General features: G+C 38.7%; 1 protein-coding gene across 1 annotated transcript in view; it reads right to left on the bottom strand.

Moving 5' to 3' along the window:
* Positions 1–662: 662 nt before the first annotated feature.
* FAM135B (family with sequence similarity 135 member B) overlaps positions 663–15,131 on the bottom strand; it is a gene marked incomplete at both ends in the record, with an annotated part of 141,581 nt that continues 127,112 nt past the window's right edge. The window contains 8 exons of the mRNA XM_080339210.1: positions 663–868; positions 2,183–2,296; positions 4,841–4,951; positions 5,738–5,889; positions 6,188–6,285; positions 8,886–8,977; positions 10,222–10,388; positions 12,481–14,542. Of these exons, the coding sequence (XP_080195336.1) occupies positions 663–868; positions 2,183–2,296; positions 4,841–4,951; positions 5,738–5,889; positions 6,188–6,285; positions 8,886–8,977; positions 10,222–10,388; positions 12,481–14,542 (3,002 nt within the window). The remainder of the gene's footprint in view (positions 869–2,182; positions 2,297–4,840; positions 4,952–5,737; positions 5,890–6,187; positions 6,286–8,885; positions 8,978–10,221; positions 10,389–12,480; positions 14,543–15,131) is intronic.

Genomic DNA, 15,131 nt, shown 5'->3' with positions numbered 1-15,131 from the left:
TTTTGTGTGTGTGTGAGTGTGTGTGTGTTTTTTTAAGACAAATATCAATATTTCTTTATTCTATGTTAAATATTTCACTCCTTTCTATTATCTGAACATATGTATGTTACAAATTATTACCAGTTATGGAACCATCCTAATATTTTCTCTCCACAAATGGAAAAATTGAAACTTTCATAAAAGTTTTTCAAACTTCTCAGTTCATCCCAAAGGAAGTTTTAACCTGAGTTCATATATGCTTGTTTCCTCTTGCTTTAACTACCCCAAAAGTGCTTAAAATGTATAACTTTGTTAATATGCAAATAAGCATTAAATCAAGGACAACCAGGTTCCTGGGTTAATATTCAAGAGAAACTGGAGTCACATTGGTCCAATCACATTTAGAGAATTAGCCTTCTTATTCTGATTCTGTACTTCAGAAGTGGCTCATGTCTTTATATGGACAAAGAACAGAGAAATTGAAGAGGAATATTTATTTCTTCCAAAAGCACCAATATTTGGAAGCTTGAATGCCTTAAAGCCATAGCACTTTATTCTCTGAAACAGAAATGCAGAGTTTGAAAGTCCCACCTGATCTCATTTCTAACACAGCATTCTTCTCTCTGAGGGATCCTTCTCCACTCGATGAAAAGGTTTGCCTCCGTTACCCTGTACTTCAGGCACTATTTGAAGTAGTTGAGTCCTGCCACGAGGAAAAACTTCTCCAGGAAAAGTTCAGAGTCCAGCACGGCAATGTGGGCAGCCCGGCCTATCAATGTGTTCGCCGTGTTTGGCAGAGCGTGGAACACGTTGTGTCTGATCAAAGTGCAGTCCTTTGCCTCAATCAAAGGCTGGAGCAGGTTGTTAATCATTTCTGCATAAACAGGACCTGCAAAAGAGTTTAGAGATCAAACCTACATGCCAAAGCTGCCAGATCCCCTCTTTCCTTCCTGTATTGTTTATTTATAGTCACAATGAGAAGGAAAATGGAAGCAAGGCCAAAATTGCAAGAGATAGCAGTCCATTTCAAAAAGTTGCAAAGTGCTGGGATGCTGTGAACCTAGCTGAAGCATTGGCCATCTTAAGAGGTCTGCTGAAGCTACTAGCATGAAGAGTGGGATACTCCTCAGCATTTAGTCTAATTTCCCGTGTGGCAGAAGGAATTGCTTTTGTTTCTTCAGGGGAAGAGGGCTGAACTCACACTCCCTGTGAATTCAAATGCAAAAAGGGTCTGGCAAGACATAGAGGTCCATTCAGGTTTCTCTGGGGAATCTAATGCAGGAAGGACATTATGCAGATGGTTGAGGAGTTTATAGGGCAAAAACAATAGCTCAGGAATCTTATGCTCAGAAATTATCTACACTGAATGTAGATCCAGCTCCTGCTAGGTCAAGCATCTCCCTGAGAAACATTCACCAGAAGGGAGAGTCAGAAAATTACCTTTAAATTCATATCCGAGGTAGGACAGAAAGAGCTGTAATTTAGGTGAGATGTGTAAAAATCAACTAAGTTGATAATTGGGCCTGGGTGTCTCTCTCTATTTCCAAATATTACCTCAATTTATAGGTAATCACATATGTGAAATGCGTATGAAACTACACCGAACATTATTTCTGGAAACGGTATCAAACAGAAGCCATTAAACATTTTATAAAGGAGGGAGACTGCTAATAACAAAGGCAATACTTGGGACAATACACAGCCTAATGTCACAGGAGGGCTAGGCTTCTGACAGCACGTATCTTGATGTGCTCTACAGATTTCATTACAAACCAATATTAATTTAGGTCTGTTCCTTAAAGTACGTGGCAATCATCCAAACACTATTAAAAACAAATGGAAAACCCTCTGACTTTGGATGTGCTGAGAGAGATTTCATTACGTGAAACAAAGGTGAGCCAATACTAGTTAATCAGTAAACTACAGAAAATTAGAATTAGAGGGAAGGGGAAGAAATGGAAGAAACCTTTGATTACGACCTGATTTAAATTTGTTTTCTTAAGGCAAAGAGCTTCTTAAATTTATTTTTTTTTTTAATTGATTTCAGTAATTTCCTGTGGGAAGAGAACATTTTCTTCCTTATCAAATAAACACTTGAGTTTTCATCATTCTGATGAAGAACCCTTCTAATGCAATGTCCTCAGTTACATAAAAACACAATTCCTCAAAAGCTTTGTAAATATAGAAAGGATCTCAAACATACCTGTGTGTCTGTCCTTAAGGGCATTTTTGCACATTTCTATTCTTGCTGAATGAAAAGGTACGTATCTGTCTTGGGGTGAGGCCACTAACACAACGTTTTTAAAGTACTGAAGACCTGTGGCAAATGCATTAAATACATTTATCACAATGATGCACAGCAATGAAAATACATACAATGTCAGCATGACTACTCCATGTTCAAATGCATTTGAAAATCTACAGTTCAAAACAGATAATAATTAAAATGTGCAACACAAGCTTAGAAAGAGTCTTAATAACTTAAACCCATTTCTCCTGCTTCTGCAAACTTTGTTACTTATCAACATTCAAACAGGTTAATTGCAGTCTGGAAAAACAAAACAAAACAAAATAAAATAAACAAACAAAACAAAACAAACAAAACAAACAAAACAAACAAACAAAAACCACAAAACCCTGTCTCTGTCAATAAGAAGAGTGTTTCATCAAAACCCTAATCTTGCAAATATTTATGCCCCAAGACACAGTATGCTATCTCTCATTTTTGTATCAGGACCTACCTGCTTCTTCAGATTTCTCACCTAAACATAGACAATGTCTTAACTTTAAATTTCTGCTTTCTCCTTTTGCAGAGACAACACCTTCATTTATAGCCTGTGAGATCTTCAGCCTATCAAGTTAACAAACTATGAACTACTTTGACTTACAGCACATGCTTGGGAATTCTTTGCTTCAGAAGATACAATGTGACTTTCATGTGTAGACCCAATTTTATTTGAACATGATAGTAATAAAGCAGGTATCAAATGTACTGCACAGAAATCAGAGCCAAGGAGTTGAAGGGAATATCCAAATAGAGAAATTCAGATAAAGGCAAGATACAATAACTTCACATCATTGACTATGTCATGTGAGATTGAGTGCACCCTCTGCATGTTTGCTGACAACAGCAAACTGTGGTGAGATCGACAGCCTGGAAGCATGTGATGCCATCCAGATGAACCTTGACAGCCTTGAGAGGTGGTCCTACGCAAACCTCGCAAAGTTCAACAAGGACAAGTGCAAGGTCCTGCACGTGGCTTGGGGTAAGCCCAAGTACAAATGCAGGCTGGGTGGAGAATGAATTGAGAGGAGCACTGAGGAGGGGGACTTGGGCATGTTGGTTCATGAGAAGCTCAATATGACCCAGCAATGTGCGCTTGCTGCCTAGAAAGCCAACCATACCCTGGTCTGCATCAAAGAAGCGTGACCCGCAGGTAGAGGGAGGTGATTCTCCCCTTCTACTCCACTCTCATGAGACCCCACCTGGAGTACTGCATTCAGCTCTGGGACCTCCAAGATAAGAAGGACATGGACCTGTTGAAACAAGTTCAGAGGTGGGCCATAAAGATTGTCAGAGGGCCTAGGGCACTCTCCTATGAAGACAGGCTGAAAGAGTTGGAGTTGTTCAATTTGAAGAAAAGAAGGCTCCAGGGAGACCTTATTACGGCCTTTCAGTACTTAAAAGCAGCCTACAAGAAAGCTGGAGAGGGACTTTTTACAAGTGCAGGTAGTAAAAGGACAAGGGGTAATGGCTTTAAACTGAAAGAGTGTAGATTTAGATTAGATATAAGGAAAAAATTATTCACCATGAAGGTGGTGAGGCACTGGAACAGGCTGCCCAGAGAAGCTGTGGATGCCCCTTCCCTTGAAGTGTTCAAGGCCAGGCTGATGGGGCTTTGAGCGACATGGTCTAGTGGAAGGTGTCCTTGCCCACAGTAGGGGGATTTGAATTATTAACAAATCATCTTTATGGTCCCTTCCAACGCAAACTATGCTATGATTCCATAATTCTATGATTCTTTATAGTGTGTTCACAAAACTATGAAACAGCTGTATGTCTGTCAGACTAAGAATTAAGAAGTTATATTTGTCTTAACGTAGTCTTTGTTTCCTATTAACAGTGTACCAAAGTATGAGAAACAAATTAAATGTCAAGTAGTGACCTTGTTACTACATACTTAACATCAATTTGCTCACACACTATATGAAAAATAACTCTTAAAAGAAAACATTTGCTTCAATGGAAGGACTATATTTGCTTTATTTTCTCAAAAAAAGCCTGATTTATTTCATTTATTCATGACAGACTAGGGAAGGGGTAAAAAGATCTCAACTTAGACTTCGTTTTTCCAATATGAGGCCATACATCTTTCTCTGTAGTACAAAGGTGTCACAATAAACATGAATAAAATTTGCTCTTCATTTCAGAGTTGTATTTCTTTGAGGCAAGAGGTGTTAAACTTAAAAAAAAAACAAAAAAAACAAAAAAAAACCAACAAACCAGTAAAAAAGGAAAAATATTTTTCATATAGTAGCATAAATTAAGCAGTGATAACCTGTCAAGAATGATATTTCTTGCTTGCAGAATATAAACTTAGGTGTATGTTTACTATAGCATGGAGGCCTTATTTGATGCTAACAGTTTGGCAAGTATATTCACTGATAACTGGCAAAGAAAAAAATGCAAAGATAAAATAGATATTAGATTTTAGACAGAGCAGCCTTTCTTGAAAGCAAGAGTGTTTAAAGATCATGAGCAAAATGTATATTTCCTTTACTCCCTGGAGGACATGGCAATCCAGCACAATCCTTTGGAATAGCCCTTGAGATTTAAACAGCCACATCAAGCCTTACTCACCCGTTTTTTGGCTGAGCTGATAGAGGAAACATTTGCGGAGATCTGCATTGTCCCTGAAGGTCAGTTGTAAAAGTGATCCTGACTTTTTCAACTTCTGCATGAGCCATAAACCTGGAATGAAAATCAGTACATATTTTTATCCTGTATGCTAATGATCAGCCAAGGGGATTAAAGACATTTGCCTAGTGGATAGCGCTGTAACTCAATATAAGTTTTTTGTTTCCTCTTATGTTGCTATCAACAGGAAGACCAGTCTAAGAGTCTCACTGGATAAAGGTAATGGTTTTAAACTAAAAGAGGGTAGATTTAGACTAGATAGAAGGAAAACAAAATTTCACTATAGGGGTGATGAAACACTGGAAGAGGTGGGTTGCCCAGAGAAGTGGTAGGTACCCCAGACCTGGAAACATTCAAGGTCAGGCTGGATGAGGCTCTGAGCAACCTGATCTGGACTCATTGGGGTTGGACTAGATGAGCTCTGAAGGTCCCTTCCAACCTAAATTATTCTGTGATTCTATGATTATCCATGTCATGGTAGCATAAACATTCAGGAAGGCTTAACTGTGGGACATTCCATACCCATAGCACTGTGTCTTCTTCAGCCTTGGAGATGCCTCTCTTTATAGGCAGCATACAGAGGAGTATAAGAATACAGTGGAACCACACTTCTGAACATCTTTGAGTGTTCCAGGGAGCACTGAGCTGGACTTTGTAGCAGATATTGAAAACCCCTCTCATTGCATTTTTTTCTGTGTGGGTTTGAAGTCCTCAGTAAATATTTTCCACAACCTCAATGTACAAATCATGTTATTACAACTTATTGTACCTCCTTGTGTTGCTTTATCATGCACTCTGCTATGGACTGCATCCAGTCATAGCTTTCCCATCAACTCTTACCTGTACTAACCAAAGTACTGTTGTTGTAAAGTGTTCCCAGGTGAGGCCCAGAGAGGGACAGGAAGGTGTGCAACTTGTTGAGGTAATAGCGAAACCTGGGGCGAGTCAGTACGGATCGAATGATGACATTACCAAGGGAATGCCCAATAAAACTGTTGGGAGAAAAAGAATTACATTAACACAAAAATCATTTGTATTTTATTTAAATTAAACAGAAGGGTGGAATAAATTGCTCTTGAGGGGACTCTATCAGGGATTTCAGTAACATCCTTTAGCTACCATTTCAAATTTTTTCATCCTGATAGGCACTCTTCTATCTATAACAATGTAAAAATTCTTCTCACTGATTCAATGGCTTTTGACACAAGGCGCTTTTGGAAAAATTAATTTCACTGAATGTTGCTCATGTAACTCAAACTGTTATAGACTATTAATTATCAGAACACTTACCTTATTCGGGATATGGAGAGATTGTACAACTGGATATGCTGAATAATTTCATCCAATAGTCGGTCAGTCATTGTATCAAAATCAGCAAAAGTGTCAGTCTGGTGAAATATGGAATGAGCTGGTGAATTAATATATACTGCACTTATTTAAGACTGATGTTATATTCAAAGTAAAATGCAAGCAGAAACATAATAACTAGCGCAAATTTTCTTTTTACATGCTCAAAGCGGGAGGATGTTGTGGTTTTTTTCTCGGTCTCCAGGTCCTCTAAAAGTTTAATTTCTTCCTTGAAAACAGAGTCATGAAGTTTCTCTTTCAGTTTCTTAACAAATAGCTGCCAACTAATATTGTAAACTTACTCAAGACAAGTATTTTCTTTCTCAAATAACATCAACAGTAACAACAATACCATGGTTCAGTGTGGATCACATAGCTCTCATTAAAGCCTATGTGGAAATTCACTGTCTTCAGTGAGCTTGTAGGCAAAGTAAGGCAAAATTTTCTGTTGAAGAGTCTCTTTGACTCTATATTGTGACCTTTGGCTTCCAGAAGACAACCTGAGAATTCAAATTAGCACTAAACTAACCGTACACTTTGTAGGGCATGTAAACAGGGCCCTCTAGAAGGCAACTCCTATTTTAAGGGTATTAAATTACCTCCTGTGGTAGCTTCTCTTCCTCTACCAACTGTGTCTCTAACTTTGACATGTCATGATAGGATAAAGTCAGACCTACAATTTATTAATAGTAGGATTAAACATATGAGGCTGAGTGATTCCAGAATCATAAGTATGATCTTAAAGCAGCCTGACTTGACACTGCTGAGAACTTCAGTGCTCAGCCGCTCTAGATTCCATACTCTGTACATGGAAGAAAAGCTTTTAGAATTTAGGATTTGACAGATTACTTTGATAAAATAGTTTACAACATTATACACTGATACGTGGGTTATGCTGATGCTAAGGATGTAATCACAAAATTATTTGCCCACCTTAATGAAATGCTCTGTGTTTGTTATTCAACAGTTCTCAGTAAGAGAATGAGAGCTAGAGCAAGACAAACAATTTGTTGCTTGCAACAGTACTGCCAGTTGGGATACAATAAAATGAATAATACATTGTCCAGTCTATCCAGGCAATACAAAAGGACTCTAAATCAAATTTGTAACTAATGAGATGCCACAAAAACAATAATCAAATGTTGGAACAGCTATTCAGAAAAAAACATATTAGTAATTAATGCTTTTGTGACACAACTCATCTTGCTAATTGCAGCTCTTGCAAAAGAAAACATGATCATATTCACTTTGCAATACGGACTTAAAATAAATGTTCTCATAAACTACAAACAGCCCACTAACCTTCTGCCTGTTTGTTTTGTCTGCATTGATAATTAATGATTTCCTCCAAGGCTCATTATCCCAAATCTTTCAGGTTGTTTAAAAGAGGAAAAATATCAGCCTGACCATTAATCATACATAAAACACATCAAGTGTCATATTTCACCTGGTTATATCTCCATCCTTCAGTATTATCTCAGCCTGACTGAGCTTGTCAAATGCATAGCAAATTAATGCCTTAAAAAAAAATGATTTGTATTTTTCTCTATAGGGAAAACTTTAGCTAAATGACTGACTTCTTGGGTCATTTTCAGTGTGTTTCTCAGATCAGGGAAAAAAGGGTGACAGAATGCTTTATGGTATCCAAATAGCCATTAAACCACATGGATTCTATTTTCAGTGCCATGGGAAGTTCCTCATCTTCCCAGAATATAAGATCACTGAAGTTTCCGTTATGGGCTTTGGATAATGTTAAATAGAGATATTACAAGATGTTTCATTCTCTGAAAACATGATAAGAAGCTTTAATGCAAGTCTGAAATGGTCTCCTCATTATTTTCATATCGCTTACGTTCACTGTGCAGATCAGCTGCTGACAGAGATGTGTGCTGGAAGGTGGCAAGTTCACAGACTGACACCAACTGCCACTTCAAAATATAAAAGTTGTTGAACAAAGAAGGTTGGAAAGTTTTGACTCAAGTTTATTAGATGCTCATGAATCAGAATAATGTTTCTGACTTGGCACCAGTAATCCTTAACTTGTGCATAAAGTTAGGCCTCCATGTCATAAATGTGGGTTCATTGCGGAGCAAAGCACAGAATTCATTTCTATTTCTCAGCCTAGCCTAGCAATGATTTTTTTCTGGCAGACATTTCTTTATCATTCCAGGAAATAAATCTTGCAAACATTGCAACAGGAGAAACAATGCCTGATGCGGCAAAAGAAGCTGACAACACCTGCTGGATATTCTATATCCTCTGGAGAATTTAACACCACAAAACTTGCTGCTTTGTGGTGGTGCTGTGCTGCCTGGAATACAACAGGCAGAGGCACCAGGCTGCTAAGTTTGCCAGCTGACAGGATAAATAAATTTTCTTCTTCTAAGGTCTAGTCATATAAGTGCTAATGTAATTGCCTTTGACTTCTTATGCTACAAGTATTTTCTGGTGGGTTTGAACACCCTATCAAATCAGACAGGGACAGGACCAGGCCTTGGCACCAAATACTGCATTAAATTCCTTGAATTTCCCGCTGCTTTTGGTTCATTCTGCTTGCGAAAGTGCTTTGCTGAAGGCCATGTTTCACCAATGTCAACAGCTTGTAGCAGATCGAAACAGAGAGAAATTAGGTCTGTCTTACCTGATTTCTTTCAGACATTAGGAAGTCCAGTTTTCCACCAGGGAGTCCCAGTTCTATAAAAGTCTTTACCAGCCGCAGATCTGCACTGTTACCTAGAAATTAATGGTACTTTACAAGATGTAATTCTACAGAAAAAAAAAAACCAAAACCCTAATATAGAGCAAATTCAATACATCCGTCTTCCTATAAACCTTGAGGTCAGGGAGCTCTTGCTGAGTGCTGCTAAGACAGCTCACCACACCAAAGCATCATACACTGAGACAGTGGAAAACCAAGAATACCCCACAGTCTGCAGAAGGTGGGGCTGGACCTCACCTCCTGCTGCTGGGGACTGCAGGAGTGGTGGGCAAGAAAGGGCAAAGACCAGGGCCAGAATAACTCTGCCACTATTTGCTGAACAGCAGAGCTAAGCCAAAAAGCTGAGGTTGGTCCTTCCACCTTCACAGCTCCTGAGGATCCCAGGGGACACTGCAGCCCCGCCAGGGACTTTGGCATGTGTCCGGAGGGATAGGGCTGCACCTTCAGATGTAAAGTAGCTTTTCTTTGTATATTCATAATTAGAGATGCTGCTGAAATTATGCTCCTATTATATTGAGACGTTTCCCCTTCCGTACTAGGAAATTCCAAAGTCTTCTGAAATGATTTGCTGGAAAAGGAGGTACCTCCACTTCATGAAAAGGACATTACTTGCCAGATTGAACGGGAAACTGTCCTTGCTCAAGCCAGCATTTGTTTTCCACCTTTCTGAGAATGTCTGAGATTTCAGAGTCTCCACCCCTCCTTCTCTGTAGTTTCAAGGTTAATGTCTACACATACCCATTCATACTAATAATTTGTCAAAAGAAGTTTCAAGTTTACATATCTGTTTCCTGCTTAGAAAACATGTGTGTAAAAATTCCTGGCCATGCTTTCTCTGCAAGGAATAAAGATTTTTATTTTCTCATTTTCTAAATCTGGCCACTATCCACCCTATAACAGTGCTGGGGGCGGGTTAAATAATGTTTTCATCATGGTGACATACTGCAAAACAACAAGCATGTGTGGAAAGATAAGGAGAATTACTGTAACACATTCCTCTGTACACAGACGGACATGTACTTCAGTGTAGAATTCTGTTTGAAAAACAAAAATATTAGGCACCCATTTCTTAGAGCATATATTTAATATTCTCCTAGATTCTTTATTGTAATAGACTGAATAGCATAATAAGGATTAAATACTTAGCTAAGATAAATACTTTCCTTAGATTCTCCATTCTTTCATACTCGCTGAACAACTGCCTTTCTTTTAGATTACACCAAAATGACCTGCAAACAGCAATTTCTTCTGGCCTTACCATCCAATCCATGGACACAGACAACCAGGTGAATTCCATCTTCCAAATTTTCTTCCTCTTCCTCTGGTGGAAAATATGGGATATCAGAAGCTAGTACAGATAAGTCACTGTACAGAAATCCTTCAATCTTCATTTCTTTTTTAAATTTTTCTTTGGCCTGATAAAAACTGGAGAATATATTAATTAATCACAATAGAACTGGGTGTTCAACAGCAAACCTTCAAACTAGAAATGAAGAGGCTGGTATTTGCAAGAAGTTATGTTATCAGCTTTCAAGTAGAGAACTTGATACTATTTCTGACATATTCTGATTGAGACAAATCAGGATGCAGGGAAGAAAATCTGCTTCTGAGTCATTTGTCCACATAGAGGTAATAGCTAAAGCCCATTAGCACCTCAAACCCATCAGAGGAATGAAGAATTTACAAAAAATAATTTTCTGGTGGCAAATAACAATAAGAGTAAGATACAGAATTAGCAATTTTGCATTTTAACAATTTCATCATCCTTATTGATACTGAAATGCAAATTGTAGCATTTTGCTAGCGTTGGATGCATTTATAGGCAGGTAGGTCGGGTTGTCCACATTCCTCAGACTGTATCTACCTCAGGTGGTAGATATTTTTGTTTTGTTTTGGTTTTGGGTTCTTCTGAAAATACCCTCCTTCCCCAAAAATAAGACGTACCCTGAAAATAAGCCCTAGTATGATATTTCAGTATTTGTGAGGATGCTCGAAATACAAGCCTTACCCCAAAAATAAACCCTAGTTAAAGTTCATAAAAGAAGTAAATTTAAATAGTGTCCAGGCAGCTATAAATGTAAAAAAGTAGTAAGTTTTGTAGCAAAAAATAGTACGAGACCCTGTCTTATTTTTGGGGAAACAGGGTATTTTGTAGCTAAGAGGAAAAGCAACTCAGTGCTGAAAGAATTAAGGTAAGACCTTTCCTAGTCAAGGCCTAAAATTTGACACGCAAATTCACTCTGAAGCATTGTGCTGGCTAAAGGCACCAAACTCTTAAGTTGCTTTTTGACTTAGCAAATCTTAGCTTTTAGGAATTAGTTATGACAACATAAGTGTAGAATTACATAGAAAAGTGTAATGAACCAGGTTAGGAGATATAAACCTTTAAAGCTCCAGTATAGCTTAAGGACACTTGATACAATAGTGAACAATTACATCAGCTCTACTGACTTTAAAGGGACACAAACCCGAAAAATTTAGCATTCAGGCCATGGATCTGGAGGCCCTACATTCAAATGCATGACTACATGCTTAGATATTTTGATTCACAAAGAAGAAACAGATTTTGTGGTTAGATTATGCAGGACTTTCAGCAGGGTCTATAAAATGAACCCCAAGAGAGTGGGGAAAAAAACAAAAAAAAACAAAAAAAAAACAACTTAGGTTGCAAATAAATGTAAATACAGAGACAACGTTGTGGGCAGCTGAATGGGTTGAGAAATTCCCATGCCACTGTTTTCATTCAACACAGCAGAGACACAAAAATATGACAGAAGTATCTATGTAATAGTGTGTCAATCTGTGAAATGGGCCACTGTGACATCAGTCATGATGTGGCACCTTTGCCATGGGAAATGAAGCAAGAAAACAAAATAATAATGCTTCTTCTCCATCTACCCAGGATTCAAATTCTCTCATTTTTCTAGTTTGAGAAGCTGAAGCTGAGACCCTACCAGCCAATCCCTGCTCCTGTTTCATAGTTTAGCTAGAGAGTGCAATTATTTAAGCAGAAGAAAAAAACAAGTTACGGCACTGATGTACTGAATTGAGTATCTGGAATCAATGATCAAGTCTGGGTAACCTTGACTTCATGAAGGAGGGCCAAATCTTAAAGATTATTTAGACACCTACTAATAAATCTCACTGTTTTTCATGAGAATTAAGGACCTAATGTCTTTTACAATCTCAGTCTCACAGTGTTTTCATAATTTATTTATTTTATATAAACCATTTGCCTAATTGGCTTATTTACACTGTAATTCTTCAGGCAGCAGATGTCTCTAAAGGCAAGCTTACAGTATGCCGGGGATGTCAAACTCATTTTCACTACTCCTACTCTTCTACAGTTCTAAAATTACATTCTGCCTCTTGAAGGCAACCATGAGGCTGATGTGGCCCCTGGTGAAAATGAGTTTGACACTCCTGCAGTGTGTTTGCTGTGTTAGGGCCCTGAATTTTGCCAGGGTCTCTTGACATTACAGTAGCACTAATGAAGAAAGTAATTAGACATTCTTACTTCAGCATCCTCTCATTGGTGTCTTCATCCATCTCATTTGAATTAGGAGAGACAACTCCGAAAGAGCCGAGAGGCTGGCGTGTGATGGGGAATGCAGCCTGCTTTGCAGAGAAGCCGACCATAGCAGGGGTTTCTTTAAGCACAGAAGAAAAGGGAAGACACGTGGCTGTGCAAGAGACGGACAGGTTAACCACATCAACAGCCTTTCTGCTTTCCAGGGCTACTCCCTCCGTTGTTGCCAAATGAAACCCGGTGCCATTAGCTACGAGTTTATGCTCTTGACTATTGGGTTCCTGAGGATATTCAGCCTTGTAGGATCCAGCAGCAGAGTCTGCTGAGGCAGGTGAGTCATTGAGCTCAATTTCTTGTAACCCCTGCATTTCTGCATATGCTGCTGAGCTGTCATCAGCAAGAGAGCTACCACACTGTCCTTGCATTGAGACAAAGTGATTTGAAGTCTCTGAAGGAGCTGGAACAGGATAACAAGAATCTGTTACCAGCTTCATGCTTTGTGAGAAACTCTCCTCTCCTGAAGTTCTGCTATTGGAGTAAAAACCTTGTTGTATATTTAAACTATCCAGCTTAATTTTGTCTTTTGGATCCTCAGTGCATGTATCAAACTTATCTACATTTTTGTCCAAGTAATTGCAAGGCTTTGGTGTTTTTAAGTGGCATTCACCATTGATGTCCAGTGACTGGCACTCAGAGCCATTGTCTCGGAGATGCTTTGGACAGATGGGTGGTTTTGCATTTTCCAAACTATGGTAAGTCTCTGGTAAACCTTCCTTCTCCTCCTCCTCTTGTAACTCAGTGTTACTGCTACTGTGTTTGATGGAGGGTTTGGCATATCCTCTTGATTCTAGTTGTCCATTTTCAGCAGTGATTTGACACTCAGAAAAGTCTACGTTTAACTTTACACCTCTATCCTCTGTATCTGTGAGACTTTTTAAGTTTCCTTCTGAATCTTCAATGTGTTTGGATATATCCACCTCCTCTGCAGGCTCTTCTGGGCTGCTGATCTGAGGAGCCGAGACAGATTTTGTCAGTTTGTTAAGCTCCACTTCCTTCTCCTCTTCCTCAAAGGGCAAAGAGCTGATGGATGTGAGCGATGCTTGGATCCCACTGGGCAAGCTGGTATTGCTTTCTGTGTGACCACCCTCCAGGGAATTTCGGTGGATGGCGTGCCTTCGTACCAAGTGGTGCAGGATCTCCCGATCGCTGGGCAGCTCTAGTGCCCGGCTACGAGCATCAGACCATGCCACTGAACTTGGTTCACTTTCTATGCCTGAATCAGATATTATAGAGGAGGATCTTTTTATAACCCCTGACATCACGGTAAATTCTTCACACTCCTCACCTCGTTGGTCCTTTGCAGACAATTTTGCTTCAAAGCTGTGTGTGGGCAAACCTTTCAAAACAGGGAGCAGAGCCTTGGTGTCTGGATCTCCTGTTTTTTCAAGATTGGTTAATTCATTCAGTGCAAGCTCAGATGAAGTGAAATTATTCTCCGGATGACTAGATTCCTCTATTTTATGTAATTCAGTCCTGTCTTTCAAGTAATCAGTTCCACATGCTCCACACTCATACTGAGCATTAACAATTAATGTGGACTCACTTTTGTGGGAATCCTTATTGCTAGGTTTCATATCATGATAGGTAACATCTAGGGCAAGTCTCTTGTTTTTTAATAAAACTTCCTCAGGTGTTTTAAAGTCTTCTGATGTGCATTCTACATTGCCTGGCTCTGAATCAGAAGTAGTTTCCTTACCTGAAGCAAAAATATGTTCATGTTTCCTTTGGCCTTCTTCGTTCACTGTACGTACCTGAGATGTGGAGCGCCGGTTTAAACCCTTAGCTGTATAAGCAGCACCTTCAGTACTGCTGTATATGCAGGAAGGATTCCCATTTATCCTGTCTGTGTGTATTAACAGAGTACCTTTCCCAAAGTTTCCTTTCATTAATGCAGTAGCATCACTTGATGCAAAGTCTTTGTTGTCATCTCTTACATCTGTTTGAATATTTACAGGAACCTCAAAATCTGGGAAAACTTCCAAATTCTGATCTGCAAGAAAGGAAGAAAAAAGGATGTGGTACCTGCAAGAACACAAGAAATTGCTGCACGGTGGTGTGGGACTTTGCTAAGCGATTGTAAGGTCTAAAAAGCTATGTATATTTATATTATATAAATTATACATAGATTAGAGGCACATTACAAATGCGAGTGTGAATTTCACTAGAATTACTAGAATTACTCACTAAACAGTTGTAGTGAAACCATAGAAGACAATATAAATAAAATATAATTTCTTCAGTATAATTATATCTAAACTGCTAGTTCTTACAGCATAGGTAAGAGAAACAAAGATGACACTTCTTTGTATTCCTGCTGTCATAAAACATTGTTCAACTCTTGTTTGTGAGTCAGTTTAATACTCACTGAAATAGTTTAAATATCTGTAATGAGCATTGTCAACATTTAGGCAATTTGATAACTCTGGACGAGTAAAAATTTTGGACCACAAGGCATAAACACTAGACTGTGGTCACCTATAATATTAATACATATTGCTTCCTTGCTAATTGTAGTAGTTGAATAAAAAGTAAAGGGAACAAACGTCTATGAGTTTTTGCTACAAATCTGCAGAACTAAT

This window comes from Nesoenas mayeri (assembly GCF_963082525.1).
Source record: "Nesoenas mayeri genome assembly, chromosome: 2".
Lineage (NCBI taxonomy): Eukaryota > Metazoa > Chordata > Aves > Columbiformes > Columbidae > Nesoenas > Nesoenas mayeri.
This window is presented reverse-complemented; position numbering and strand designations above follow the sequence as displayed.